At 57.1% G+C, this 27,326-nt stretch overlaps 1 protein-coding gene across 1 annotated transcript; it reads right to left on the reverse strand.

Moving 5' to 3' along the window:
• Positions 1-2,658: 2,658 nt before the first annotated feature.
• On the reverse strand, positions 2,659-27,000 carry PLOD1 (procollagen-lysine,2-oxoglutarate 5-dioxygenase 1). The gene is made up of 19 exons (XM_087820103.1): positions 26,896-27,000; positions 20,699-20,790; positions 19,673-19,806; positions 19,086-19,249; positions 17,683-17,795; positions 16,250-16,313; positions 14,750-14,847; positions 13,840-13,941; positions 13,195-13,326; positions 11,549-11,670; positions 10,377-10,481; positions 9,870-9,995; positions 9,453-9,594; positions 8,515-8,628; positions 7,892-7,957; positions 7,185-7,289; positions 5,876-6,022; positions 4,784-4,909; positions 2,659-3,510 (listed from the first exon to the last, which is right to left on the reverse strand). The coding sequence occupies exons 1-19, from the start codon at positions 26,969-26,971 to the stop codon at positions 3,355-3,357; spliced, it is 2,184 nt and encodes a 727-aa protein (XP_087676229.1). The 5' UTR covers positions 26,972-27,000; the 3' UTR covers positions 2,659-3,354.
• Positions 27,001-27,326: the final 326 nt, after the last annotated feature.

The following is a 27,326-nucleotide window of genomic DNA, read 5'->3' on the forward strand; positions in this document are numbered from 1 at the left end:
TGACTAGTGTTTGAATAGGGGAAGGGGCAGTCTTATGGGACTGAGCCCCTAACTTGCTATCTCCAGGTAGATAGTGTCCGAATTGAGTTAAATTTTTAGGACACCCTTTTGGTGCCTGCTGAGACTTTGGAGAATTACTTGGTGTGGGGAAAACCCCACACATTTGGCGATCAGAAGTTTCAGAAGTGGAGTGCTACGTGGAGCATAAAGGGAAATAGAGTTTTCTATTTCTACTGGACAGCACTGATCTGTAACCATGGAGAACCTGGCCACAAAGACTGCAGGAAGCAAGCCCGTACCGCGGGATCTACCAGCTTATCTGTTCCCAGTGGGGTTGCTCAGAGGAAGTTGTCCAGACCTATTGCCCTGAGCCAGCCAGTGGCCTGGAGTCAGAGTCAGACAGACTCTGGACCTTGGGGCTGCAGCCAGACACTGCCTCGGGGTGTGGCCAGGCCTCTGGGACGTGATTGCCATCACATCAGGCCTGTAACAGCAGCCTTGCAGCGCTGCTGCTGCTTCCCCAAGCTCCCTGGCCCCCAAGGAGATGGGCAGTTCTGCCAGGGCAGGATCTGCATTCCACTTCCTTTCCCTTCTGCGGCAGTCTCGCCCCAGTTAGGCGGAGGCCTGGAGGGTCTCCTTCCTAAAGATCTGTTCTATCTCTTCCCTCCTGCAAGCTCTGGCCTAGGCCCTGGTCACCTGCCTGGACGGCTGCAGGAGCCTCGGCATCCGTTCCAGCTTTCCAGTCTGGCCCTCCGCCCTGTACCCCGCGTTTCCTCTGAAACAGCTTCAAGCTGTGAGGCCTCCACGACACGACCCCCAGTGCGGCTGAGTGTTTCTGGGGCGGACTGCAGGGCAGGACACTGTGTGCATCTGTAGACCTCTCTCTTCTACATTTCCTGTTTCTATTTTGATGGACTGGACGAGAATTTCTCAGTGGACTGGAATTGCATTTGTAATCAGAAAAAGCTAAAAATACCCCTAACACAGACACACAGACACACACACCTTGGATGTGCACAGATCAGCTCAGAAAGGACACCCAAGAAACAGATTAGATATGGTTGCTTCTCAGAACTGGGCAGTCCAGGGTGAGAGAGGAGAAAGGAGTTAAGATTTGTGCTGTTTGTGTTTTGTTAATCTGCACCCGAGGATATTTTTGTAATTGAATTTTTCTTAGAGAGAGTGAAAGGGAGGGAGGGAGGGAGGGAGGGAGGGAGGGAGGGAGGGAGGGAGGGAGGGAGGGAGGGAGGGGAAGGAAGGGAGAGAAGAGAGAGAGAGAGAGAAACATGGATGTGAGAGACACATCGATTGATTGCCTCCCACATGTGCCCTGACTGGGGCGGGGATGGAACCTGCAACCCAGGTATGTGCCCTTGACCAGGAGTTGAACCCAAGACCCTAGGTTAGGCCGACATTCTAACCACTTAGCCACACCAGCCAAGGCAAGATTTGTGCTGTATGAATTTACCATGGGCCAATTTAAAAAAAAACCAAACATCTTTAGAAGGCATATGCAAAAGCTCCAAATGACTCCAATTAAATCGTAAAGCCCACCTCTCGTTAGCCTGGGAAAATGGGCTCTGAGTCTGACCCTTCCACCCCGCCCATACCAGCCACCCTGCATTCTCTGACCCTACCTGTCCCTGCCTGGCTGGCTCCAGCGCCTGACCTGGGGAGTCTCCCCGCCTACTGGAAACCTCCTCCCGTGCAGGGCCTGCTCAAAGAGCAACTTCTGCCAGGCTTCTGTCTCAACACTACTCAGATTCTGGCCTCGGTAATTCTTGGTTGGAGGGAGGAGCTGCCCTGTGTACTGTAGGATGTTTAGAAGCATCCCTGGCCTCTACTCACTAGTGTAGTAGCATTTCTCGCCCCTTCCAAAAATGCCTTCAGACATTTCCAAATGTCCCCTGGGGGCAAAATCACCTGTAGTTGAGAAGCACTGTGTTAACACAAGCCACCAGTATGTCCTGTTCCCCGCAGCAGTTCTGACAGCCATGTGGCACTTATCACACTGGTCCACAGTGAACTAAGTGCATTTGGTTCTTTTTGCCCTGCCTGCTTACTGCAGGGTGCCTGAGGGCAGGGACCAGATTCTGGCTGAAATCATAATCAAATCCCTGTCCCTACCACTTACCTGTGTGACCTTAGGCCAATTACTTGGCCTCTCTGAGCCTACATTTCCTCATCTATAAAAAGGAAATAACAGCTGTATCCTAGAGGGCTGTGTGCCTAGTGCCCAGCCCATAGCAAGGGATGGACAGATGCTGGCTTTTGCTATTAATAAATGCCCCGAGTTGTCAGTGCCACAAGAAGAGTCTTCCAGGGTGTGGCGGGGCCACCAGCAGTTTGGAAGTTCTCTATTCTCTGAGGTTCGTGTTTGCAGGAAAGGCAGTCAGCGAAGGCTTCAGAGGGGAGGTGACACCCAGTGCAGATCTCGACAGATGGAGCAGCGTGCCCCAGGTAGCCTGTGCCGGCTCTCGCGTATGGGTTTACAGAATATACAAATGACACCAAGATCCAGGCTTGTTTGGGAAACACAGACCCTCAGTGTCCTGACGGCCTTTCTTGCCAATCATGGGCTCTTAACACCTCTCCCTGCAGACCCCCGCCCTGGCACGCATGCACTCAGCCACCCAGGCATCTCCCACTCAGTGGTTTGAATGACTTTTAATAGAAACTCTCCTGCCTCTGCCTGTCCCTCCCTCCAGCGACATCCGGGACAGGGTGACGCAGTGCAGTGTGTGGACATATCACTCCTTTCTCCCCAGCAAGGATCAAGTAGAGGATGGCGCTGTGGCCTCCATGCCTTTCCTGCGTTCCAGGAAGTCTGCTGAGTCACCATCTCCGGGGACAATGTGTTGCTCCATGACAGGAGCCAGGAAAGGGGGGGCTTCCACAGTCCCAGGGTCAGGGTGAGGACCTGAGTCTGACCCAGGTCTCGCGTCTACCAGAAGCTTGAAGCGGAAGGCCCTGGGGCTCAGCTCTGCCTGGGAGGAGCCCGGGGTGGCACCTGCCCCTAGAGTCTCTCTTCTGCTCAAGTGTCACAGACGGAAGAATCAGAGGATGGGGGGGCTGGGTTTGTCAGGAAGACAAGTAGAAAAGTTGAGTTGGTACAACACAGTGAAAGTGAACAAGCAGCCTGGGGCTGGGCCCAGAGCACCAGGAAAGCCAGAGCCAAGGAGGTGTCCTCGCCTCGGCCTACGGCCCAGTCTCTCCGATGGCAGCTCCAAGAACAGCGGGAGGTCAAGACCCTGGAGACCGTGACCGGGTTCCCTGGGACCCCGAGGCCCCAGAGGCTGCTGGGCAGTGGTTGTTGGCAGAGAGGAAAAGTCCGAGGTGGCCGGGCCTGGCCACTTAGGGATCGACGAAGGAGACGGCGATGTAGCGGGTGCCCTTGGTGGTGGGGAGCCCCTCGTGGTAGTGTGTGAGTCTCCCGGGGTGCATGAGGGTCCAGCCCTTCCGTGGGGCTCGGATGGAGCAGTTGTAGCGCAGGAACCGACAGCCCCCGCCCTGGGAGACATGAGGTGTCAGTTTCCCAGCAGGAAGCTGGGCCCTTCCCCCACCGCTCCCCTCTCTTCTCCCATCTGAGCCCCCACGGCCAAGTGCCCTCCGCACAGCCTGCCTGGGATGCCCTGTGGAGTGACAGCCATGCGCTGCCTAAGGAAGTCACTGGGCAAGGCAAGTGATCAAGGTCAGGCAGCTCCGGGCAGATGTTGGGCACACCCTTTACCAGCTTAGTGACCAACCTGAGCCTCAGTTTCCCCTTCTGGAAAATGAGCGTTAAACTGCACAGGGTTGTGAGAATTCAATGAGATGATACAAGTAAGAGTTTAGGGCTGGGTTTCTCAACCTCAGCACTATGGACATTTTGAGCTAGACAGTTCTTTTTTTTTTTTTTTAATTGCAGTAAAACATGTAACATGAACAGTTCAGTGGTATTAGGTATATTCATACTGTTATACAGCATCACCACTATGGGCCAGATAATTCTTTCTTATGGGGGCTGTCTGGGCATCCCTGGCCTCTACCCACTAAATGCCAGCAGCACCCCCATAGTTGTGACAACCGAAAATGTCTTCAGATATTGCCAATGTCCTCTGGGTGGGGAGGGGGGGAAAATCCTCCCCTATGAGAACCCCTGGTACATTGTCAATTCTCAAAAAAACATAGGTCTTTTTACGGTGTCCTTCACAGTGCCTAACCTAGGACTAAGTCCCGAAAAACTCCTTAAAAATAGCTTATGGAATGAATGGACGGATGAATGGCTCCAAAGCTGATCACACCCGGAGGCCTCCCTTGGGGTCCTGGGGCCCCAGAACTGCTCCCTCCTCGCCCTCACGTCTTCCTGGTTTCCCCAGATTTCCCTTCCAGGCACAAGCCTGTGCCCCATACCCAGGCTAGCCTGGGTTTAGTCATTCCCAAAGCCGCCCTCTTCCTGAACTCCGTTACTAACAGCTATCATTCCTGAGTACTTACTATGGGTCCACGGGAGAGTTCTCAGGATGAGCTCATGTCATCCTCACAACTGTGTGGAGGGCACCCAAGTTTTCCTCCTGGGCCCTCGCTCTAGCGTGTCTAAAGCCCTCTCCCTCCTGCCAAACTGTTCTCTGAGCCCACCCCTCCCAGGAAGTCTTCCCCAGGGACCTGGCGCCCTTTCTCTCTGGCTCTCTAGTCCTCTGGTGCTGGTGCATCCGGGGCCCCTTAGCTTCAAACGCCCTGCAAGCTGCCCACCAGCCAGCCCTCCCTCCTGCCTGCCCCCTGGGCCGGGGCGGCCCCTGCTCACCTCATAATCCACTCCGACCCTGTTCAGGGCAATGTTGATGGTGAAGGTGGAGGCGTCGTGGTGTGGCATCAGCGAGGGCTGCTCGTCGGGCTTGTAGCGGACAACAAAGGCCAGGTCGAACTGGGCCTGCACCAAGGAAGTGACACAGAGAACCGAGTCAGAGGCTCTGCGAAGGCCGGGAAAGCCAGGGGTGTGCAGAAGGGCCCCTCATCCAGTCTGCTGGAGAGTCGGCTCCCTGGGGGCGGGTTTATTGAACACTGTGTTCTTTACTGCCTGGCACAGAAAACGTTCTCAATAAAAATGTGGGGAGGAGCCTGGCCCACGTGGCTCAGTTGGTTGAGAGGCGGCTGGGGAATGTACCATGAGGTTGCCGGTTCAATTCCCGGTCAGGGCACAGGCCCGAGTTGCGGGCTCCGATCCTGGGCAGGGGGCGTGCAGGAGGCAGTGGATCAATGACTCTCTCTCATCAATGCTTCTATCTCTCTCTCCCTCTCCCTTCCTCTCTCTGAAATCAATTAAAAAAAAAAAAAAGCTATTTTAAAAAAAATGGGAGGAAGGGAAGGAAAGGGAAGGAGAGGAGGGAGGGACAGGTGGGATGAAGAAATCTAATCCTCACATCCCTTTCTGGCAACTCTCTAGGCTGGTGATCCCTGGAAGGCAGGGCCCAGGCACACCCAAAGCATGTATTTGGAGAAAACCATGGCAACGAGGAAGTGATGGAGGGAGGGAAGCACCAAAGCCAAAGAGGCGGTCAAGGGATTCACGAGTGAGCAGGCTAAAGGGAAACCGAGGGAAGAGGGCAAGCTGACCACTGACTGGGGGCCTGTCTGGTGAGCTGGCATCGCAGCCACTGGTGGATGCAGCTCTTAAAGACACAGAGGAAGGACACAAATGGTCAGGTGATATCAGAGACCAGAGGCAGAGTGGCCCCACGTTCTCTGGCCCTAACACCTGATGGGAGACTTGGCTCCGGCCTGGAGACCAAACATTCAGTCCTCTGCCCAAGCTGGGAATGCTTCTCTCCCCTCCTTTCGCCCCCTCCCCTCCCACTCCACCCCGGCCTTGGTCCTCACTGCATCCAGGCCTACCCACCCTGGTATAGTAGCCAGGGTAGAGCTTCTCGGTGATGGGGGCGATGTACTCCACCAGGAACTTGTGCCACTCCCGCTCGAAGTTGATCTGGTTCATGTGGATGTCGATGGTCGGCACGTTTTCGTAGCCACCCTGGATGCGGTTGTCCTGGAAGGGACCCAGAGAGGGAAGTAAGCAGAATTCTATGACACCCCGATTCTAGCTACCTGTCTAATCCCCTCCCCCTGACCTTGAACCTGATGGGATAAGGTTAGGTTACAGGGCAAAGATGAAGGGGTTTTGCGGGTGTAATTAAGGTGACTAATCAGTCAACCTTGGTTTAATCAAAGGGAGACATGCTGGGTGAGCCCTTTAAAGGAGGACCTTGGAAAGAGAGAATCTTCCTGCTGGCCCGGAAGAGGCAAGTCATGGTCAGTTCCAGAGCTGCAAGGAAAGGAATTCTGCCCTGTGAGCTTGGACTAGGACCCTGAGCCTCGGATGAGCACCAACCGGCTGACACCTTGATGGCAGCCCTGGCTCCCCTGGGCAGAGCACCTAACTAAACCACACCCAGAGTCCCAACCCACAGAAACCCGGAGACAGATAATAAACGGGTGTTTAAGCCATTAAACTTGATGTTAACTTTTTATACAGCATAGAAAACCCATGCAGAGAGCCAGGGTTCATTCAGGCACGAGAGTCCCACGGCAGCCCGGTCACTGCGGCCTATGGGTGAGCCAGGCCCCAGAATGCACGGGCCATGCCAGTTACTGGGTTCTGGAGATTAATTCTGCCTCCAAAGCACATGATTAGGCAGGTAACCAGAACCATGGGTTAGTCAGCTGCCAGGTCAAAGCTAGCCAGTCTCCAAGACACCGGCCCAGGGGCTCACAGCCTTTAAAAAGGGTTCCTGGACTTTGCGAGATGCGGGCAGGCCTGGGATTCCTCCTTGAGCAGAGCGCCCCTTGCTTCTGCTGTCTGGTGACGCCGCTTCCTAATTCCTCCCCCATCCATACCGCTCATCCCTCACCCGTCCCCAGCCCAGCCTGGGGAGGGGGCTCCGTCGCTCTAATAACAAAGCAGAACCTGGAAACCTCGCACCCAAGGCTCAGGCAGCTCAGTCGCCCAGCGGCAACGGCAGCTCGGGGACCAGCACTCCACCCCGTTTCTCGATCCCCCTACTCCTAAGCGCCTGCAGGTACCTCTCCAGCGCCCCCATCTAAGAGTCCCAGAAAGGTTGGCGAGCGTGCCAGGAAAAGAGCCCAGGGGGCAGGCGTGGGTGGAGGGGCAGCCTCCCAGCAGCCCCAGTCCAGGCGCCTGGGGTTCCCACCTTGTTATCTCCCAGAGACCACTGGCCGTAATGCTCCATCTCCTCCACCAGCTCGTCACAGGCCGTCTCCGTGAAGATGGGGAACCAATAGACGTCCGGGCAAGGCTGGGGAGGGCGAGGATTCGGTCACAGGGGTCCAGAGTGGCACCACCCCACCCTCACCCCTGAACCATGGCGCTCTGCAGAACCCACCGCAGGCAAGACCCCTAGTGTGGTCCATGCCCTGCCCCACCCCAGTCTGAGAGCCTCTGAGTGTCCCCATGAGGGTCCCCAGGGAGCCGGGACTCAGTGAGATGCTGAAGGAAGAAGGAAGCAGAACTCAGAGCTGGCCAAGGTCACAGAGCTACCCGTGTGTTGGAATCAGGGGAGCAGAGGCCGGCCGGCTCTGGGGGAAACAGAGGCGCACCTGCTTCTGACTCCTGGCCGATGGGCCATGGTCTGCAGTTGAGACCACATTTGGGTATATTTTTCTTCCCTTTCCTGCCTGGCCCAGGGAAGAAGCCTAAGGTCCCCAAGGCCCTGCAGACTCCAGCTGGAAAGTGCCAGAAGCAGGAAGGGGCCACCCGCTGTCCACTCTGCCAGGGCACAAGAAAGGTGCCTCCCCTCCTCCCCCAGGTCACCTAGTTTCATTCCTCCGCCCTCCATCCCAGCAGCAAGGGTCAGGTATAACCCAGCAGCTCTGTTCCCAGGACGTGCCCCGGCCTCACCATCTCCACCAGCTTCCCCGCCAGCGCCTTGGTGTAGTTCTCGTGGATGTACTTCTCCTTCCAGTCCTGTGGGGAGGGGGGAGCGAGCTGGGGTCCTCAAGCCTGGCCTGGGCCAGCTGGGACTCACCCCTTGCTCAACTCCATGGGATGGTTCCTCCGCCCAGGCCACACACAATGCAAGCGAATGTGTGTGTGCTTGGGGGAGCTGGGTTGGGTTGCGCCTGTGCCCGCTGGGTGCACTGTGTTTGAGCGCAAAAGTGTGCCCACAGGAGCAGGTGTTTGCACATGTCTACACGTGTGCATGCATGCAGGTATAGGCCTGTGCCCACATCAGCCACAAGCTCACAGTGTCTGGGAATATTGTCACAACTTTCTGAGCATCACACTCTCAGGGGCAAGCCAGGCTGGGACAGTATACCCATTTTAGAGCTAAGATAACTGAGGCCCCAAGGGTTGAGAGGCTCAACTAAGCCACAGCTGATGGGTGTGACTCCTAGTCCCTCCTCCACTAGATGGCGCTGCCACTCAAAACGCCCTCCTCTCCTTACATCCAGCCCCACAGGCTACAGGATCACTGCGGGCCCCTTCCACTCCCACCCCTGTCCACCCACCCAGGGCCTCACCTCAGGGTTGCTGAACACCTCCCAGAGGTCATTGTGGAGGTGGGTGGTCTGGTAGTTGTCCAGGGAGAGCAGGTGGCCAAAGGTGTGCCGGTTGGTCAAGAACATGAACACATCCTGGGGAGAGCAGGCCGGATGAGAGACCTTCCCCCACCTCCCCTGCACGCCCAGCGGAGGGGCACGACAGCAGCCTCCTCTGCCCCCCACGTTCCAGTTCTAAGATCAGGGAACCAATTACGGGTCACCCGAAGTCCCCGGCACCCAGCCTAGACCTGACACTGGGGATGCAATCAGGGAAGGCTTCCTGGAGGACTGAATGGGACTGAAAGAAATGTGCACAAAGGATGGTGTTCTGATCCTGATGTTTGGGGCACAGGGGAAACATCAACATGCTGTCACATTTTTAAAAATAGCCACAGCCCGGCCGGGCTTGGCTCAGTGGTTGAGCGTCGACCTAGGATCCAGGTGATCGGGGTTCTATTCCTGGTCAGGGCACATGCCTGGGTTGCAGGCTCGATCAATGACTTTCTCATCATTGATGTTTCTATCTCTCTCTCTCCCCCTCCTTTCCTCTCTCTGAAATCAATAAAGATATATTTTAAAAAAATAAAATAAAAATAAAAATAGCCACAAAAAAATATTGGGTGGGGCACAGATGTCTCTTGGGCACATTACTTAGAGTACATTTAGGTAGAAAGTTTCGTTTTCTTTAGATGTTCTCAGAAATATAAATAAAATAGATGTTGTGAAAACCAGTCTGCTAAAATGATTGCCACAGACCCTGAGGACCAGCCTGCATGCCAGTGCCCCAAGTGCCCCCACCAGGCCCTGGCAGCCTTTGAGCAGCCCTGCTGGAAGCTCAGGAGCTCCAGGGCCCAGGTGACATGGCAGCCCACCTTCCCTGTCAACAGGGCCTCTTCGGACCGCCCCGCGAGGCTGACCTGCTGCCGGATGTTGGCGCAGAAGGACATGTCGGGGTCCAGCTTGCTGTGGTGGAACAGGTCTGTCTGCTGCAGCTCAGCCCGCAGGGCACTGCCCTTGATCAGGTAGATGTTCGAGATGTAGGGCACGTTCCAGACGCCACTGAGGGAGAGGGGACCACAGGCCGGTGGTGAGGGTCAGAGACTAAGGGCCAGTGGCCAAGGGGAAGGGCAGAATAGTGCTGATTTGATTCCCCCACCCTGGGCAATGGGCCCAGGATAATTGTCGGGAAGTCTTTCTGTGTGTCTAACTGCAGGCTTCCTCGCTTCAGGTTCAGTGGGAATTCGAGGGCAACAAGGACAAGAATACTGGGGAAGGCAGTGCTGCAAGGCCAGGAGGAAGACAGGTGAGGGAGCCCCCAGCCCGCAGATACTCACACACGCCGCCCCTGCACAATGTCCACATAGTCCTCGGAGCGGGCGTAGTAGCCATCTGCGCTCAGTGCCCCCCAGAAGTTCGACCACAGCCTCCCGTGGCGGGTCATCAATGGGGCGATGACGTTCCTAAGGAAGGCAGCACCTCAGAGGGGTCCCTCTGCCCACTGGGAGTGTGGGGCAGATCGAACTAGGTGTGAGGGAGGGTGTGGGGGGGTTGTTTCAACCTGCAAGCACCTCCCTGGGGCAGGGCATGGAGGGGGGTCTGGCCCATCTGACACCTGCTCTTTCCTACAGGGCAGCCAGGAACAGAGGGCGGGGTGGGGGTGGGGTAGCTTAGGGCGTGGCAGGGAGGGGGACCATCTGGGACCAAGACAAGTTTCCAGGCTGCGGCAAGCCCAGGGTGGTAGGTGAGGCCAAGGCAGGCGAGGGCTCCCAGTCCGGGCCCGGGCCTATCAGGAGCAGTGCTGGGCCAGGAGCCCCGCTCTGAGGGCCCACCCCCAGCCTCACTTGTTCTGCTCAATCAGCAGGCGCAGGATTTTGGGCTCCGTCAAGGCCACGTCGGCATCCACGCTGAAGTAGTAGGTGCAGCCATGGTCCTGCCGGCACAAGTCCCTGCAGGCAGGGGGGTGCAGGGTCAGTGGGGTTGGGGCTCCAGTGCCAGCCTCCCCACCCAGGGTCTCGGAGCCACCCTGCAGCTGCACTCTCCACCCCAGCCCACACTGTGATCACTGGGTACCGGCCAAGGCTCTTTAGAGAGGTTGGGTCAGCCCTGGGGCAGGTTAGGACCAGCAGCCTCGAAGGTCCCACCTGATTGCAAGACCCAAACCCAGACGCAGATCCCAAACTCTCAAGATGAAGGCCTAGAGCTTGACAACTGGTATCAAGCGCCCTGAAAAGCCTGGCACTGGGAAGGCGAGGCCCACAGATAGGCCCCTACACTGCCTGGGGTCGGGGGGGTAAACTGGTTCTGCCCCCCCATAGGGCGTTTGGTAACTTGTTCTGTTCCTTTGTTCATCTGGTCCAGGGCTCAGTAAAGTATGATCCGTGGTCCAAAGCCAGCCCACTGCCTGGTTTCGTGTGGCTCGTGAGCTAAGAATGGTTTTACATTTTTAACTGGTCGGGGGAAAGAATCAAAATTAGTTGCATGAGAATCATATGAAATTCAAACTTCAGTGTCTATAAATAAATTTTGTTGGGAGCCCAGCCACGCTCGCTCACACTGCCCCAGCAGAGTTGAGTGGCGGTGGCTGAGCCCACGAAGCTGGTTTGCACAGATTCACAATCTAGTCCTTTATAGGAAGGCTGCCAGCCATGGATCTGGACAGTCTAATTCTTCTATAGTCAGCAAAGTACTTGTTTGTTTTAATAATAAAGGGGAAATCAGAGATTGTTTCTCTGCTTGTCAGCATTTATCAACTTCTGGCCCTTCAGTCCTTTCTCTTTCTCTTATTTGCTTCCTAAACGCTAAGGACGCTGCTCAGCCCCAGCTAATCGCAGGACACAGGACAGTTCCCCATTTGACAGATGGAAACCCTGAGGCCCAGAGAGGGGCAGGAACCTGCCCGAGACCACACAGCCTTCTGAACGCCTATCTCCCAATCTGGTGCCCCTGACACCATGGCCCCTCTGCCCACTACTGTCAGCAGAGATAACCACGGTCCCGCAGGCCCCCAACTCACGCGCCCATGTTCCTGGCATCAGCGTTCGCCACGCGCGCCTCGGGGCCCACCAGCTTCACAGACTGGTACTCGGCACCATGCTCCGCCACGAAGCGCTCCGCCTGAGCCTTGTGGTGTTGTTCCTGGAGGGGGCGGTGAAGATGAGGGCACAGATCCCACCCAGCGACCACAGCACCTTTGCTACTGGGGGCTGCTCCCCTTCATTCCTGGCACATCCCTGGCCACCTGCTTCCCTAAATCCACATCTTTGCCATGCCAGACCTTCTGCCTGGAGTGTACTTCTCTGGCCACCCTCTGACCACCCTCCCCTAACCAGGCCAGGCCCACAGGCCTCTTAGGAGCCTCTGTCCCCAGGACAGCACCCCCAACCCACAGGCCCCACATCCAGAGCCACTGATTCTGTTGGTCTGGGGTGGAGCCCACAATCTGCTTTACTACAATACGCTCCAGATGATGATGCTCGCACCTCGCTTTGAAGAGCAAAAGCCCACACCCAGGGCCCCCTGCATGGGGAAGCAGAGAGAGCAGGATCTTTAAAACCGAACCCAGGGTTTAGAGGCACGCCTGGCCCTGCTACAATCAGCTGTGTGGCCTCAGACACGTCACTTCCCCTGTCTCAGCTTGAGTTTCCTCCCCTGTAAAAAGGGAAGGCGATCATGCCTGCCTCACAGGGCCACTGTAAGGAGTCGACAAGTCAGATGGAGCACACAGTAGGTCCTCAAATGCTGCCTGTGACATTTCTCTTTTTCTACTCAAAGTCACAGTTCACGGGTATGCTGTTTGATGTCTCCAGGGAAGCTGGGGGCCTCCCAAGGGCAGGGCCTACGTCCTTCTGTCTCCATGTGGCACAGCTGAGTGAATGTGTGTGACGCAGGCGGAGAGCTCAGCCGAGTGTGGGGCCCCAGGTCCCTGGGGGTGGGGTGCAGGCTGTCAGGGCCGAGAAGTCTCAGAAGGGAGTGACCCTAGATGGGGCAGCTGAGAGACTTTAAGGAAGACAGGAGCCTGGAGAGCAGGCAGGACTTGAAACAGTATATCTGGGCTCCCAGGTAGGGACAGTGGGAGAAGCAAAGACTGAGAGCTGGGACTTTATCCAGGCAGGAAGGGGAGGCCTGAAACGGAGGGAACCAGGAATGCAGATGCCAGGGCTGCTCCCCAGAAAGCAGCAAGCCTCCGGGGCCCTCCCGATTCCCTGGAAGATACTGAAGGAATGAAAACAAGTTTGACTATCATCAGATCGAATTAGGAAGGACTGATTGGGGCTGGGAGGGAATCGGTGACCATGACAACAGCTACGAGCACCTACTATGTGCTGCCTGTGAGCCAGGCACTCTTCTATGTGCTTCACATGTCAACTTGGCTAACCCTTGCAGCACAGTTATTATCTCTAAGAGACAAGAAAACGAAAGCACAGAGAGGCTAAACAGCATGCCAGGGTCAGCCAGCCACTGCAGGCAGTGGTGCTGGCATTCAGACCCGGCCGGTCTCACTCCAGAGTCATCCCAGTAATTTGGGGATACAGCCCTCTGCTCACTGCCATTCGGCCCAGATAAGCCCGCTTCAGTCAGTTCCTCAGAGGTTTCAGGACACCCTGTGAGGCCGGGCCCTTGACCCAAGCCACCTAGCAACCCCGAGCCCCTGCTCCTCACGTGGTTGTGAATGAAGAGCCGCATCCGCTTCTGGGGGTAGTGGAGGCGCAGCAGCCGCTGGAAGAACAGGGACAGGAACGGCGTGGGCTGTTCGATGAACACGCCAACCAGGACTACGGGCAGAGCTTCATCCTGCATGGGGAGGGGACAGCAGAGTAAAGCAGTGTCCAGCCCCTTGGGTGGCCTGTGGGATCCGGAGCCAGAGGCACGTGGCCCTAGCAGGAAAGGGGCCTGGGCCGGGGAGCTCCGAGCAGATGTGCAGCTGGGCAGAGGCAGGAGGGCAGGAGGAAGCCCCTGCTGGGGACCAAGAGCCATGACTTGGAGCGAGGACCAGTTGATGGCAGGCTGTTGGGAGAGTTTGGCTGGCATGGGGATTGAAGTGGGGCCGTACATGAGGAATAAGGTTCGTGGGATGGGGAGGGGGCTGCAGGAGAGCCTGAAGGACCAGGCAGAATAAACTGGAACTTAGGCATCTGGGGGAAGCTGGAGCCATGTGTAGTCTGAGAAGGCTTCCAGGAGGAGGTGCCTGGCTAAGGAGGAAGATGGAACCCCAGACAGGGAGATGATCCCTTCACCTTCCACCAAAGACAACAGTCTCTTCCAGAGTCACCCATCCTCCCCCACCCCAGCTCCTGACAGCCTTACCCCAATGCCCTTGAGGCTCCGCAGGCCCTCGTCACACACGACGCAGCCAGTCTCAAAGGTCCAGAAGCGCGGGATGTAGTTGCCCAGGTAGTTCAGCTGCAGCTGTGGGGCGCGAAGGGTCTGAGAGGAGCCAGTCCCACCCACCTGTGGCCACTGAGGCCCATCTCCCTGCGCCCCTGGTGGGTCCGCACCCCAGCCATCTGCCACACCCTACGGGCTTTACTTTGGGGGTGCCTAGAAGAGCTCGGTCACACCCCCCCCAGAGGTCACCACAGCTACAGGAGGACAGAGGGAGGGCTTGGTGCTCTGGTGCTTTTCCATCTTTGAATGGGCTGAGAGCTTGTAAAATGCAGATTCCCGGGCCATGCCCCTCCAAGATTCCCACTGGCAGCTTTTCGGTGGGGTCGGAAAATCTGGGTTTTTAACACACTCCCCTTCCTCTCCCTTCCATGTGATGCTGATTGGGATGGTTGAGGACCTCCCTCAGAGAAACGGGTTGTGAACCAGAGGCTGGTTCCCCAGGGACCAGTTCCCCAGGGGCTTGTCTGTAGTGCCAGGAGCATGGGGACCAGTCTGTCCTGCTCATGGCTGACTAGGTCTCATGCCCTGGTACAAACATTCAATAAATGTTGCTTAAATGAACAAATGAGTCTGCCCTGGGGTCATCAAGTGTGGATGATTTGGGGCAGCCGGGCCCAGGGCTGGATGGGGACAGTGGCTTCCTTTGTGTCCTGTGGTCCAGCAGGATGAGCAGGGCCTCACCCACCACCATAGTAGGAAAGAGGCTCCACACTGAACTCAGATTTAAAGTCAGTGCCCATGGGCTCTCGGGGCCTAGGTGGGCGGCCCTGGACCCAAGGAGAAGCTGACCCTCTCCCACTCTCCCCAGGGGCCGGGGGCTCCTCCCTACCTTGGTAGGCCCGTTGCCATGGATCAGGACTGGGAGTGTGTCATAGGCCAGGTTCCGAGCTCGAACGTGGCTCATTTCAAACTTCAGCACAACCTCATCTAGGGGTGAGAAATGACAACACCATCCAGTATGAGACCCAGAGACCAAGCTCAGGGGCTGACGGGCTGGGCTTGAGTCCCAGCTCTCTGCCAGTGAGCAGGGTGTGCCCTTGGGCTAGTCACTTCACCTCTCTGAGCCTCAGTTTCCTCATCCGTAAAATGGGGATAAGAGTGAGAGGATTCCATATCCGGCAAGCACTTAGCACCATGCCTGGCTCCGGGTGAGCACGGAATCCACAGCAACCCACATTAGTTACTGTGATTACTTACTAGAGCTAAAAGCCGGGGAAGGGAGAAATGAAGAAGACCTGGGTATCCCAACTCCAGACACAACTCAGAGAAGAGCCACTAACAGGGTCTGGGAGGCGCCCACTCCGACAGACACGCAGAGCAGCGCTGAGTACATGCCAGCGACACAGGGAGGTCTGGGAGGGATGGGGATAGGTCCTATCCTGGTGGAGAGAGTTCTGGTGGCACCTAATCCCTATGCTAGGACCCTGTTAGTCTGCACATAAGACAGGCAGCTGCCTTGTTCAGCAGTTATAAAACCCAGAGTGGCCCTTTCCAAGGCCTGAGAGGTGCTGGGGAGGGAGGGCTTTGTGGTGGGTCACCGTGTGAGGGGAGCCCCTCTGTGCAAGCTCCTGGCCCACCCAAGGGGTGATTTAGACCCAGCTTCTTAACCTAGGCTCATGAACTCCCAGAAACCACAGCAAAAGGGTGTGATGTTCCCACACCTTCCCGGGAGAGGAGCCATAGCTCTCCTTGGATTCGTTAAGGGGTCTATTTATACCATAAAATCACCAATCAGTGATCTGGTCCAACTTCTCTTTTCTAAAGATGGGGAAGCTGAGGCCCGAGGTGTGTGTGTGTCTGTGTCTTGCCTGAAGTCACCCAGCAAGCTGGTGGCAAAGCAGTGTCATCACCAGCCACGGACCTGGGGTCAGCCCAAGGGCATTTGTGGTTTCAAGGACCAACTGGCCTCCGCTTCCCAACTCCCTGCCAGGTCCATCCCTGCCCCCAGCCCAGGAAGCCTTCAGCTGGGAGGCAGAGGACAGGGGAAGGAGGTGAAGCAGGCTCACCCATAAGGACCAGGGATCCGGGAGAGGAGTACCTGCTGTGTGCTCTGCCCAGCTCCTCCCAGGCTGAGAGGCTGCCTCTCTGCCCTGGTGTTGGGTGGGTTCTGTAAACTGATCTCATGAATCTCCTTCCTCCGCCTGCAGAGACCTACAGCTCTGCCTCAGGACACCCAGGTGGTCTCTGGAGACCTGGGGATGGGGTGGGCAGCAGGCAACCTCCCAGTACAATGGACAGAGAGGAACCAACCCTCTCTCCCCCTTGGGCTCAGGCCCTGCCTGGAATCCTCCTTTCCTCTCTCCAACCCTTCCCTGTGGGGGCTGCTCACCCAAGGCTCCGTCCAGGTTCTGGAAGATGCGGCAGCGGTGGTCCAGGGTGATATTGATCCGATCCTGCAGGAGAGAGGGCACCGGGCTGCAGCAGGGACAGGCCCTGGCACAGGACAGGGCTCCATCATATCCACTGTGGGCAGCCTGCCCTTCCACCTCTGCCACTTCCTCTCCCACATCTGCTTTGCCCAGTCACACCAGGCCAGCTGGGAGACCTGGGAAGGCCAGCCAGTGGCCAAGCTCCTGGGATCTACTGGCCTAGTGGCTCCATTTACAGAGAACCAGGGGCTCTCAGAACTGGAAGGAATCTAAGGAAACAGCTGGCTCCACTACAACCACTATCACCACCATAACAGCAAACGCTTGTTTAGCACTTTACTGTGTGCCAATCACTATTCTAGGCATTATATATACATTAATCCTCACAACATCCCTATGGAAAAATTCCACCATCATTGCATTTTACAGATTTAAAAAACAAGGCACAGAGAGGTTGGGTAACTTGCCCAAGGTCACACAGCTGCTAAGTAGCTGACTGGCATTTGAACCCAGACAGCCTGACCCTGAAGCCCCTGTTCACGGGTACAATGCTGCCGGTTCCACTGCACTGTGTCTCACGGAGCCCTAGGCCAGGCCAAGAAAGGGCAAGGGGCACTCTAGGCTCTGCACTCATCCCATGTAGAGCAGCTCCATTTTTATGGTTTAGTCCCTGGGCTTCTACAGTGATGTCACTGGAGGCAAAGGGGAAGGAGGAAGGACCGAGTTAACAAAAAAGTCGTTTATAGTTTCCACTGTACAGGCCCAACTGCTTCATTTCATCATAATGATGATAAAAACTGAGACCCAGAGAGGGGAAGTGGCTTACCCTAGGTCACACAGCACTGCATGGATAGGGGTTGGGGGAGGAAGCAAAGGAGAATCCAGAATCCTGACCCCTAAGAGCTCCCTGAGTTTCCTGTCTACCCAGAGGCTACTGGCCGGGTCTGGGGCTGCACTGGCCTGGTTCTGCTACCTCCACTCCCCTCCCTGACCCCTGCCTTGAGACAGGTTCAGTGGCCTATCAAGCTCTCATCAGCCCCCCCAGACACCTCCCCCCCAGGCAGAATAGGGGAGGGGCAGCTCAGCCTGTCATTCTTTTCATCAGCATCACCACCACCTGACATGAAGTTGTAAATTCCTGTCCCCTACTTGAGGGTCCATGAAGGCAGAGACCCCCAGCTCTCTGGTTCATTGCCACATACCTGCCCTGCACCTGTCAGTGCCTCCCACAGTGAGTGCCCAATAAATATCTGCTGAATACATGAGTGAATCGATGAATGCATAAATGGGGGTGTCAAGGCCAACCCAGGGATTCAGGCCTGGGAAGGGCTGCTCCCAGTGCAACCTGGCCCATGGGATCCAGGATTCCCCAGCCCCACCTGCTGACTCTTACCCTCTTCTCTGGGTCCAAGAAGATCTTGGTGTAAAAGAGCTGGTCGCTGTCACTGTCCTGGCCCTCCCACTCGGCCACCAGTTTGCTGAGGTTGGGGGCATAACCGATGAAGCCTGGGGATTGCAGAGACAGACACTTAGCTTCCAGCCTCTAAGCTAGGGGACTCTTCCCAGTCTCCTCTCCCCTCCATCTCCTATTCCTTTATCCACAAGACCTGCCTCTTCTCAGAAGTCCTCCTAGATTGAGGAGAGGTGATGTCTATAGACTGGAAAGGGTCTGCCAGTTAGTACCATTTGGTGACAAGTTCGCACTGAGCCCAGAAAGATCAATGGTGCCCACTAAGCTGCACCACCAGCTCAGGTGCTAGGAACCACACAGGTGGTGAATGAATGGAGTAGACCAGGAGTTCCTGGAGAGCAGAGCTGGTGGGCACAAGCTGGAGCCCTTTTTTGACACTTATCTGGGAAGCTTGGCCGAGAGAAGGCAGAGGCTAGGCTAAGGTCACACAGCACATGGGGGCATAAAGGGAAACACCCACACAGGTCCCTGGCTATGGTGCAGACTGGTGACAGGAGAAGAGAAATGGGAGGAGGTGGGTAGCCAGTGAGGGCCCCACCCCAGGGGATATCTATACCCCAGCGCCAGGGCCAGGTATCTGCACTGTGCCAAGTCTCTGTGCTAGTGAGGGGAAATGGCTACTGGGGGCAGGTCCCCCTTCCGGGGCTGGCCAGAGAAATCCAGAATAAATTAAGGAAAATCCTCTGCAGTGGGAAGCCACTCAGTGATGAGCATGGATCTGCTGCTGGGTGGAGAATGGACGGGAAGGGGTGAGGGTGGAGGCTGGCAGAGCAGTCTGGAGAATGCTACACATGGCCAAGAGCCCAGTGAGGCGGTGGCAGTGGGTGTGGACCTTGGAGGGCGGATTTGAGAGAGCTTTTTTTAAATCCTCACCAGAGGATATGTTTATTGATTTTAGAGAGAGAGGATGGGAGAAAGAAACATCAATGTGAGAGAGAAACATCCATCGCTTGCCTCTTGTATGCACCCCATCCAGGGGTCGAACCCAAAACCTGGGTATGGGCCTTGACCGGGAATCGAACTTGCAATCTTTTGATGTACGGGACAGTGCTTCAACCAACTGAGCTACCTGGCCAGGGCCACAGATCTTTTGATGTGGGAGTTGTGTGACCTGCCAAAGGACTATGGTTGGGGGAGGGCAAGGGAGGAATGGGGGCAACTCCCAGGTGCAGGTGGGTGGCTGTCAATGAGATGAGGAAGACAGCGGGGGGTGGGGGAGTTTAAGGATTAAAGAATCAGGATATCCTGTGTTTGGGATCTGAGAGACATCCATGTGGACACCAAGCAAGGGTGGAGCCCGCCCAGCCCAGCCACACGCTCCTCACCTCCGGAGCCCAGGAACCTCTTGCCGTCGGACACCATCGGGTACTTGGCCTCCAGCCTGCGGTCCGGGTAGATGAGCTCCTCCGCCGAGAAGACCACCTGGCTCCTGGCCTGCCGGAACTTCTTCAGGAGCTCCCGGGGCCCCGATGCAAACACCACGTCATAGCTGCAGCCAGAGCCAGGAGAAGATGGGGCAGGGGTGAGCAGGGGCGTGGTGAGGGCCTAGGAGGCTGGGATCGAGGCTTCTCCAGTGCCCCTCCTCCCACGGTCTAGGGCATGGATCTGCTCTGCTGGCCCTGGCCCTGCCAGCAGTGCTTCCACCCCCACCCAGGGCAGAGATGTTTCCCCTAACTCAGGCTCAGGGCATGGCTCGTCACACCTGGGCGGGTCCCCCGCCCATCTTTTCACTGAGAGCAGAAAATGGGCTACACCAGAGGGTCTTTCCTGGGCTGCAGAGACCTCCCTCAATACTGTAGGCAACCTTAGCCAGAGCGATGCCCCCTCATCCCACATGCCCTGGGAGGACTTCAGTTAAACTATTCCCCTACCTCTCTGCTGAGGGGCTGCCCAGGGAGCCCCCAGCACTGACCTGTCTGTGAAGAGAATGACCAGGTTCTCCTTGTCGGCATACTTCTCCAGGGCTTTCTTCAGCAGCCGAACCTTCAGCCCTCCCCCGGCCGATGTCACCTTGTCTCCATTCCAGTCCTCCCCCAGGCCCAGCGCCTGCAGAGAAAAGCCCACTGAAGGTGGTCCTGTGACCACGCCCGGGGGGATCAGAGTGTCGCATCCCTCCCCTCTCCCATAGCTGTGGCGTGAGCATGTGACTCAAGCAGAGCCTATCAGGGTCTTCTCTGGGCCTGTTCTGTTAAAATTAAGGAAAGACTGTCCTTTCTGCTGAGGCTGAGAAGCTGGGGAACCTGAGTGTGTGGCTGGTGGTCATCTTGCCACCATATAAAGAGAGTATGTCTGCAAATGAAAATAAACAGGGCCTAGAAATGAAAAAACAAAGACTTTCCCATGCTTGAACCCCTGGATCCAGCTATGCCTGAAGCAATCCCCTGGTTCAAATCTCATTCATATGAGCTAACACATTCTTTCTGGCTTAATGCCGCTAGGTTGCAAGTTGTGTAGGCAGTGACATGGTTTGTCTCATCCATCATTCCTGGTGCCTACCACTGTGCCTGACACAAGGAGGCACTCAGCACACAGCTAAATGGAGGAATGACTCCCTGTGGGCTCAGCCCCATGGGCCACACACACAGGACACACACCCACGATGCCGATTGACTGGGCATTAGCCGGTGTTTCTTCAGAGCAGAGTCTGTACAGTAAAGTCTCCAGACTGTGGTCATCCCCAAATCACCTGGGGGGAGCTGTGGAAATGCCAGCGCCCTCTAACCTAGCCACGTTCCCCCGAGGTGAGCTTCGCACACTAGCACTGAGCACCACCACACACCTCTCCAGTCTCACTTTGTCCATACTTTTCATCTCCAATTTTCAGGCTTCCAGAGGCTTTCCCTGTGGCCCCAAGTCAGTTGGGGAAGGGTGGACACCCGGCTCCTGGACTCTCCCTCCACCCCTCGGTTGTCTCTGCCCCACCTGCGAAGCCCCTCACCTGGATCTTGTAATTGAAGAACTGGGCTGACCGCTTGAAGCGCCGGAACCCCTCGGTCTCCTTCGTGGCCACCGTGAGAACTAAAAGGTTGTCTAGGGACAGAGAAGGGGGTGGTGAGTGGGAATAGACGATGAGGACAGGTGACAGGCAGGAGCAGGTCACTGTTCTTGTCAAATCCTGCAGGATGTGTCTCCATTTCCATTACAGGCAAGAGCCCAGGGCCCAGGTAGGAAGGGATGCGCCTAAGATCGCTCAGTTGGTTAGTGACAGAGCTGGGACTGGACCTGGTCTCCCGATTCTCCTCCAGGGTTCCACCCACCAGGTAACTGACCAACACGACAGGAAGTGTCCAGAGGAGAGGTGTCCTCATCTTGCATTGTGGGACTAAGTCTCTCTGGCTCTAGGGGGCTCTGGGCATAGGGGCAGAGGGGAGGACTCACTCTGAATGCCAGGAGGACCTCTCAGGCCCATGCAGGACATTAGCCCAGAGACAGCCACCACTATCCACAGCTGCACCCAGGGCAGACATTGCTAATCAATCCCACAGACTTTCCGGATGAGCATTACTCATCCTTGGCTTCTCCCAACACTGTGAGAACCAGTGGGAGGCAGCCAGGAATGGAAACCGACTTGAAATCCTGACCGTTGACCAGAGCAGCTGTATTACCTTTTTTTTTAAACTATGTTCTTTATTGATTTTAGAGAAAGGGAGAGGGAGAGAGAAATAGAAACATTGGTGCATCAATATTGATAAGCTGCCTCCTGCTGGGGATTGAGCCTGCAACCCAGGCACGTGCCCTGACCAGAAATCGAACCAAGTGACTCTTGGTTCGTGGACTGGTGCTCAACCATTGAGCCACACCGGCCAGGCTCTGTATTACCTTTTTAACAAGGGACCTCTCCCAGGCTTTGTAGTGCAGTTTCACCTCTACAACAGAATCTATGGGAAACAATTCCCCAGAAAGCATTTCCAGGATCCCTGGGGAAGCCCCTCCCAGGCCACACTGTGAGGCTGCTTTCTCTGAGTAGCGAAGGCTCTGTAGCTGGCCTGCCTGGTCAGAAACCTAGCTCTGCTCCTTACCAGCTAGGGGACCCTGGGCAAGTCCCCGACCTTTCTAGCTTCAGTTTCCCCCCTTGTAAAATAGGGATTAATAACACTACCTACTTCCCAGGGCTTCTGGACTAATTCCATGAGATCGGGCCTGTAGAATCCTCTTTGGGATGCTGGCACATGCTAAGAGCTGTTACTGGTGCTGATAAATGAGAAGCAAATGCCTTGCTCTGGCATTCGAGGCCCTTGCTGATCGGCCCGATGACGTACTCATTCGCTCCACAGAGGGGCCCTCCTCCAGCCAGGAGTCCCACCTTGCTGGGCTCCTCCCTCCTGCCAGGGCCCCCTCTCTCTACCCTTTCTCTAGCCTTCTTCCAGGTCCCAGAGCCAGGGACAGTGATACCTCTTCCCTGCCACCACCTCTATGAAGCCTTCTCAGATTTTTCCTGACCTCTCTCCCTCCCTCAGAGGCAGGACCCCACTTTGTAGCGCTCACCATTGTTCCACTGGGTGACCCTTGCTTCCTTGGGGCCCAGGACTTAACACTTCCAGGTGAACAGACCACCAAGTGGCATGGCCAGGCCAGCAGGGGCAGGTAAGGCACCCCACTCCCGCCCCAGGAAGTCAGGAGGAGCCGGGGCTAAAAGAACAAAGGCGTGTGGCTCAGCTGGTTGAGCACCATCCCGTACCCCGAAATGTCTCGGGTTCGATTCCCGGTCAGAGCACATGCCTGTTGGATCCCCAGACAAGAGGCAACCAATTGATGTTTCTCTTTCCCTCTCTCCCCCCTTTCCTCTCTCTCTAAAAATCAGTAAAAAATATGTCCTCTTGCGAGGATTTAAAAACGACAAAGAAGACTAAAGGGCCCAGCCTAGCAGGGCTGGCTGAGCAGAGGGGCAGGCTGCCGCCTGAGCAGGGCGTTGGCGCCAAGGCCCAGCAGGGGATGGCAGGAATTCGCTGGGGCTGGGCCCAGGGGACCTGGGGCAGAAGGGGGGGATTCACTAGGCAGGTGTGAAGAGGGGAGGCCTCACCACCTGACCCTGGGGTCCAGGAAAAAGGGGTGCTTCTCACCCTTGGGGAAGGGCTCCCCCTAACTCCTGCGAGGATTGTTAAGTCCCCCCCTGTCTCCACCCAGGTGAGGAGAGCCAGGGCTGCCAGCTCTGAGGCCCTCTTGTTATCCACAGGGGCTACTGGGGACAGGAAAAGTGTCACATTTCATGGATGGAAAAAGCCAGCCTGTGTGCCTGTGTGAGATTCTGGATTCTCCATTAGACCAGGGCTCCTGAAGTCAGGCAGCAAAGGAGGGAAGGGGGGATGGGGGCTGTGTCTTCAGGCTCCTTTTCTGCGGTTTCTGCTTCCAAATAACAACAACGATGGCTGACCTTTACTGAACACTCTGCTCGCCAGACTTTGTTCTAAGCCTCTACACACACTGACCGCATCCCCTTTACAGTTAGGAGCCCAGAGAGAGCAGGTGGGCGGGGCCTGGTGCTCCAGGGTGACACCCTACACCCTACGGGTGGCCCAGAGCTCTGACCCAGCCTGCAGAGAGCTGGGAAAGGATCTCACCACTTAACAGAGACGGAGCTGCGGCTGGGCCCGCAGGAGAGCTGACACCCAGGGCTCTCGGCCCTCATGACCTGCTGTCCAAAGTTCAACGGTGGTTTCCCCAGACAATGACCCGTGACCGTGTCAGCAGAGATAAGCAGGACAGCAGAGGGGAGTGGCCAAGAGAGAGCGGGCCAGTAACTGAGCCTCTCTGTGCTGCTTCTTCATCAGCAAAAAGAGAGTAACGACAGTAATGTGCCTTCCTCCAGAGACTCCTAGGAGGGTGAAAGGAGCGAATGTCCATAAAGTGCTGAGCACAGCCCCTGGCCATGGGGCGCCACGCATTCTGGTCCCAGGGAAGCTCCCCTGGGACGGGGAGAGTGTAAGGGCTACCAGGGTGGAGAAGAGCGCCTTCTGAGAGGCTGAGCCAGGGGTGAGGGGTACAGACACCTCTCTGGGGTCCTAAGAGAAGACTGAGCTCCGGCTGGGTTCATTGTGCTCTGGCTGATGTCCCCTTTGTCCCAAGCAGTGCCAGCCCAGGCAAGGGATTGGATGGTCAGTCGGCCTGTGGCCTTGGCTCTCCAGGCATTGTCATGACACACCCAGTCTGCTCTCTGGGGAGGTGGGAATGAATGAAGCTCACCCTGGAAAGCCATAAACTGGGTCAAGCAGAACAGCAGGAGATGGGGATCCCCAGCGCCCAGGAGCCAACCTTGCCTCCCACGGTCTAGCAGCCTCGGGTTTCCACAGACTGTGCCCTCGTGACTCATACACATCCAGCCAGGCCTGACTCGGGGGGACATTTCCATCCCCTGCAGTGTGACCGCAGTGTGATGGCATGACCTGGAGCACCCACCCAAGCCCAGCTAACATCCCTGGAGCCTGGGATCTCAGCAGCTCTAGGCTCCGGTGGGTTCTTCCCTCTCCATGCCAAGGCCTGCAGGGAAAGGGTGAGCCCTGGGAGAGAGCTAGAAGGCTCTGCAAAAGGCAGAAAGGGCCATGGGCTGTCTGGACTGTCCTGGCCCCTCACCTCTAAAGAAATTTGCTTGTTTAGATGCTGCTTTGTTGAAGGTCTTTTCCTGTCCCCCACATTGGTCTTGGGGCTCTCCCAGGACAGGGTATTCTCCCTCATGCACAGGGCTCTCTGGGAACAGATGGTTGTGTCTCCCCCATCAGACTAGGCATCCACTGGGGTAAGGAGTTCTGTGTCCCCCCACAGATTGGGAGCCCCCTAAAAGTGAAAACTGCCCATCTTTCTCTCCATGTGCTGAATCCATGTTCAGCTTAGTGGTGCACAAGAGTACCTCCACCCCAACACTTCATAGTAAATTCTGTGCCCCACTACAGGCCTTGCTGTGCTGTCCCTGTGCCTGCCCCAATGGGACACTCCTCAGCAGCTGCCCCATCCTAGCCACCTAGTGCTGGAATGGGCATCCCAGCCCAGACAGGAGAGGGAGGAGCTTGCTCTTTGGGGGCTGCTGGGCAATGCCTGCAGGAAAAATTGCCATTCCACTCTGTCCTCCTGGCCAGCAGGCTGAGGGTCACACCTCACCTGGGTCTGGGAGAGCTGGGCAGGTTCCTTCAGGCAGTGTCTCCAGGCAACAGCCCCCCACCCTGTCTAGAGGAAGAGTTCACAGGAATGAGCAGTGGGTCTGAGTCCCAGTCAGTGACTTTACTTTCAACCAGCTGTGGCAATCTTAGATCAGGTGTTTAACCTTTCAGAGCCTCAGTCTTCCCATCTGCAAAATGGGGCTAATGAGTCCTTACTTATCAAAAGTGTCCGAATGGAGCAAGGGAAGCACAAAGCCTCATCTTGAGAGCAGCTTGACATTAGCCCCATGCCCAGGGACCCGCTGTCTCTTCTCCATCCATGAATGTTTATGATCTACTAGGTGCTCTATCTGGGTCATCTCAGTGACACCCTCAATCCTGCACACTCTGTGGGGGCTGTCTTGCACCCTCTCATCACCTGCTGGGGGTCAGGATACCTGAAGGCTTGTCACTGATTTGGTCCCTCCCCGAGCACCTCTCTGGGCTTCCTTGCGCAGGGCTAGAGTTTCTCTCATGGGATGCGCTGGGGTGGAAGGAGTTCACATAAATGGAAGCAGAGGAACTCCCAGCAGAGGCCCAGGGAAAATAAAGGCTATTATAGGGTTCCTGGCTCCCAGCCAGTGAGTGGCCACAGGCCCTTTGCACACACTACCAGCCCAGCTGTGCTCAGCACCTCCCTCCCTGGATTTTTTGACCTGTCTTACTGCCCTGCTGGGATACTCCAGAAAAGATGGCAGCACTGGGCCAGAAAATGCCTTTATGGGCCAGGCATTGATCTGAACTCTCAACAGGCCTCATCCCATGGGATCCCTGGAAGAACTCTAGGAGTGAGGTATTACGGCCCATTTTGCAGGCTAGCACACCAAGCCTCATGGAGATCAAGCAACCGGCTTTACCAGAGACACGTGGCCTTGGGCACAACATGGCACAAAGGAATACTCAAGACATGGCGGTTCCCATCCCTTCCCCTGGTCCAAGGGTCTGCTAAACTACTACCCCACCCCTCCAGCTCCCAGGTTCTCCAGGTGAGTGGGTCCGGGGAACAGAGGATCAGGGAAGGTGTGGCCAGTTCAGATCTGCTCCCCCGGGACTGCCAGGATCTACGCCCTCTGGGGCTCCCAGATGCTCAGCGGGCAGCCCTGCGGGGGGCCCAGGCAAGGCAGGGGAGGAGAGCTGCACCCACTCAGGATAGTGGGGCCCACTCTGAGACCCCATCTGCCTTGGAGGTGAGGATGCAACACTAGACCTGAAGTCCAGAAGGCCCTGGAACAACCGCTCCGGGGCTGGGAATCCCTGGTTAGTCAGGGCACTTGTCTGAGCCTGTTTGCCCACGTGCAAACTGGAGAGAGTAAGACCCACGGGGCAGCGGCAAGGCAGACGACAGAGGGCATGGCTTAAAGTGCCAACAGCTCTGCCAGGGAAACCACCCGTTCTATGCCCCCACCCCACCCACCCCACCAGGTGGCCTCTCATCCCCTTGATCTCTTGTGGGGGGGCAGCTGGGCTCTGGAACTCAAGGCACCTGGGTGTTAACCCTGGTTCCCAAGCCCACAAGCGGCCTGACCTTGGGCAAGTGAACCAACTCTAGAGAGCCTCAGTTTGCCCAGCTGAAAAGTGGGGATAACAGAAGGACGCACACCCGAAGGCTGCCATCAGGCCCCGTAATCAGTGCTCCCGTGAATAGCAGCCACTGTCCTTATTACGGGTGCTATTATTTGTCCCTCCGGGTGCTGAGCGGGACTTCGGCTGTCCCTTCCCTCCCAGATGTGGGAACCGCAACCCCAAGAGGGGGCAGTGATTTTGTCCCAAGTCACCAGCGAACGGGTGGACAAGTAGCCGCAGCTCAGACACCCCCCTGTCCCCCCGCAAGCCCGGGCCTCCGGTACAGACCGGTCCTCCCGGAGGCAGCCCCAGCTCAGCCCTCCAGCCCGGCCCGCGCGCCCGCGCCCCCGCCCGCGCCCCCCGCGCGCCCGGCCCGCGCCCCCGGCCCGCGCGCCCCCCGCCCGCGCCCCCCGCGCGCCCCCGCCCGCCCCCCGCCCGCGCTCACCCTCGGGCCTGGCGTCCCCCTTCGCTTGCGCCCGCAGCAGCCAGCCCAGCTGGGCCAGCAGCAGCAGGGGCCGCATGGCCGGGGGTCGCGACGTCCGCGGGGCCCGCGGGCCAGCAGGCTGGAAACTTCGCGACGAGCCCGGCGGCCCCGCTGCCACGCACTGGGCCCGCCCCGGGGCGGGGCCGCGCCGCCCGCCGCCCCTCCCGCCGCCTCCTGGGGGAGGTTTTCGGGCGGCGCCGCCAAAACCCAGGCCTCCCGGTTGGAGCAGCTCCGCCCGGCCCGCCCGGGCTCCCGGGTCCTTCCGCCCGCCCGCCTGCCCCCTTCTCCGGGGTTCACTGCGAGGCCGCCGCTTCTGCCCCCCAGGCTCCGCCCCGAGGCTTGAGGACCTCAGACACCCAGAGCCTCAGCTCGTCGCCTAACGCGGGGTTGCG

The sequence above is a fragment of the Miniopterus natalensis genome, chromosome 9 (assembly GCF_054644295.1).
Source record: "Miniopterus natalensis isolate mMinNat1 chromosome 9, mMinNat1.hap1, whole genome shotgun sequence".
In the NCBI taxonomy this organism is placed as follows: domain Eukaryota; kingdom Metazoa; phylum Chordata; class Mammalia; order Chiroptera; family Miniopteridae; genus Miniopterus; species Miniopterus natalensis.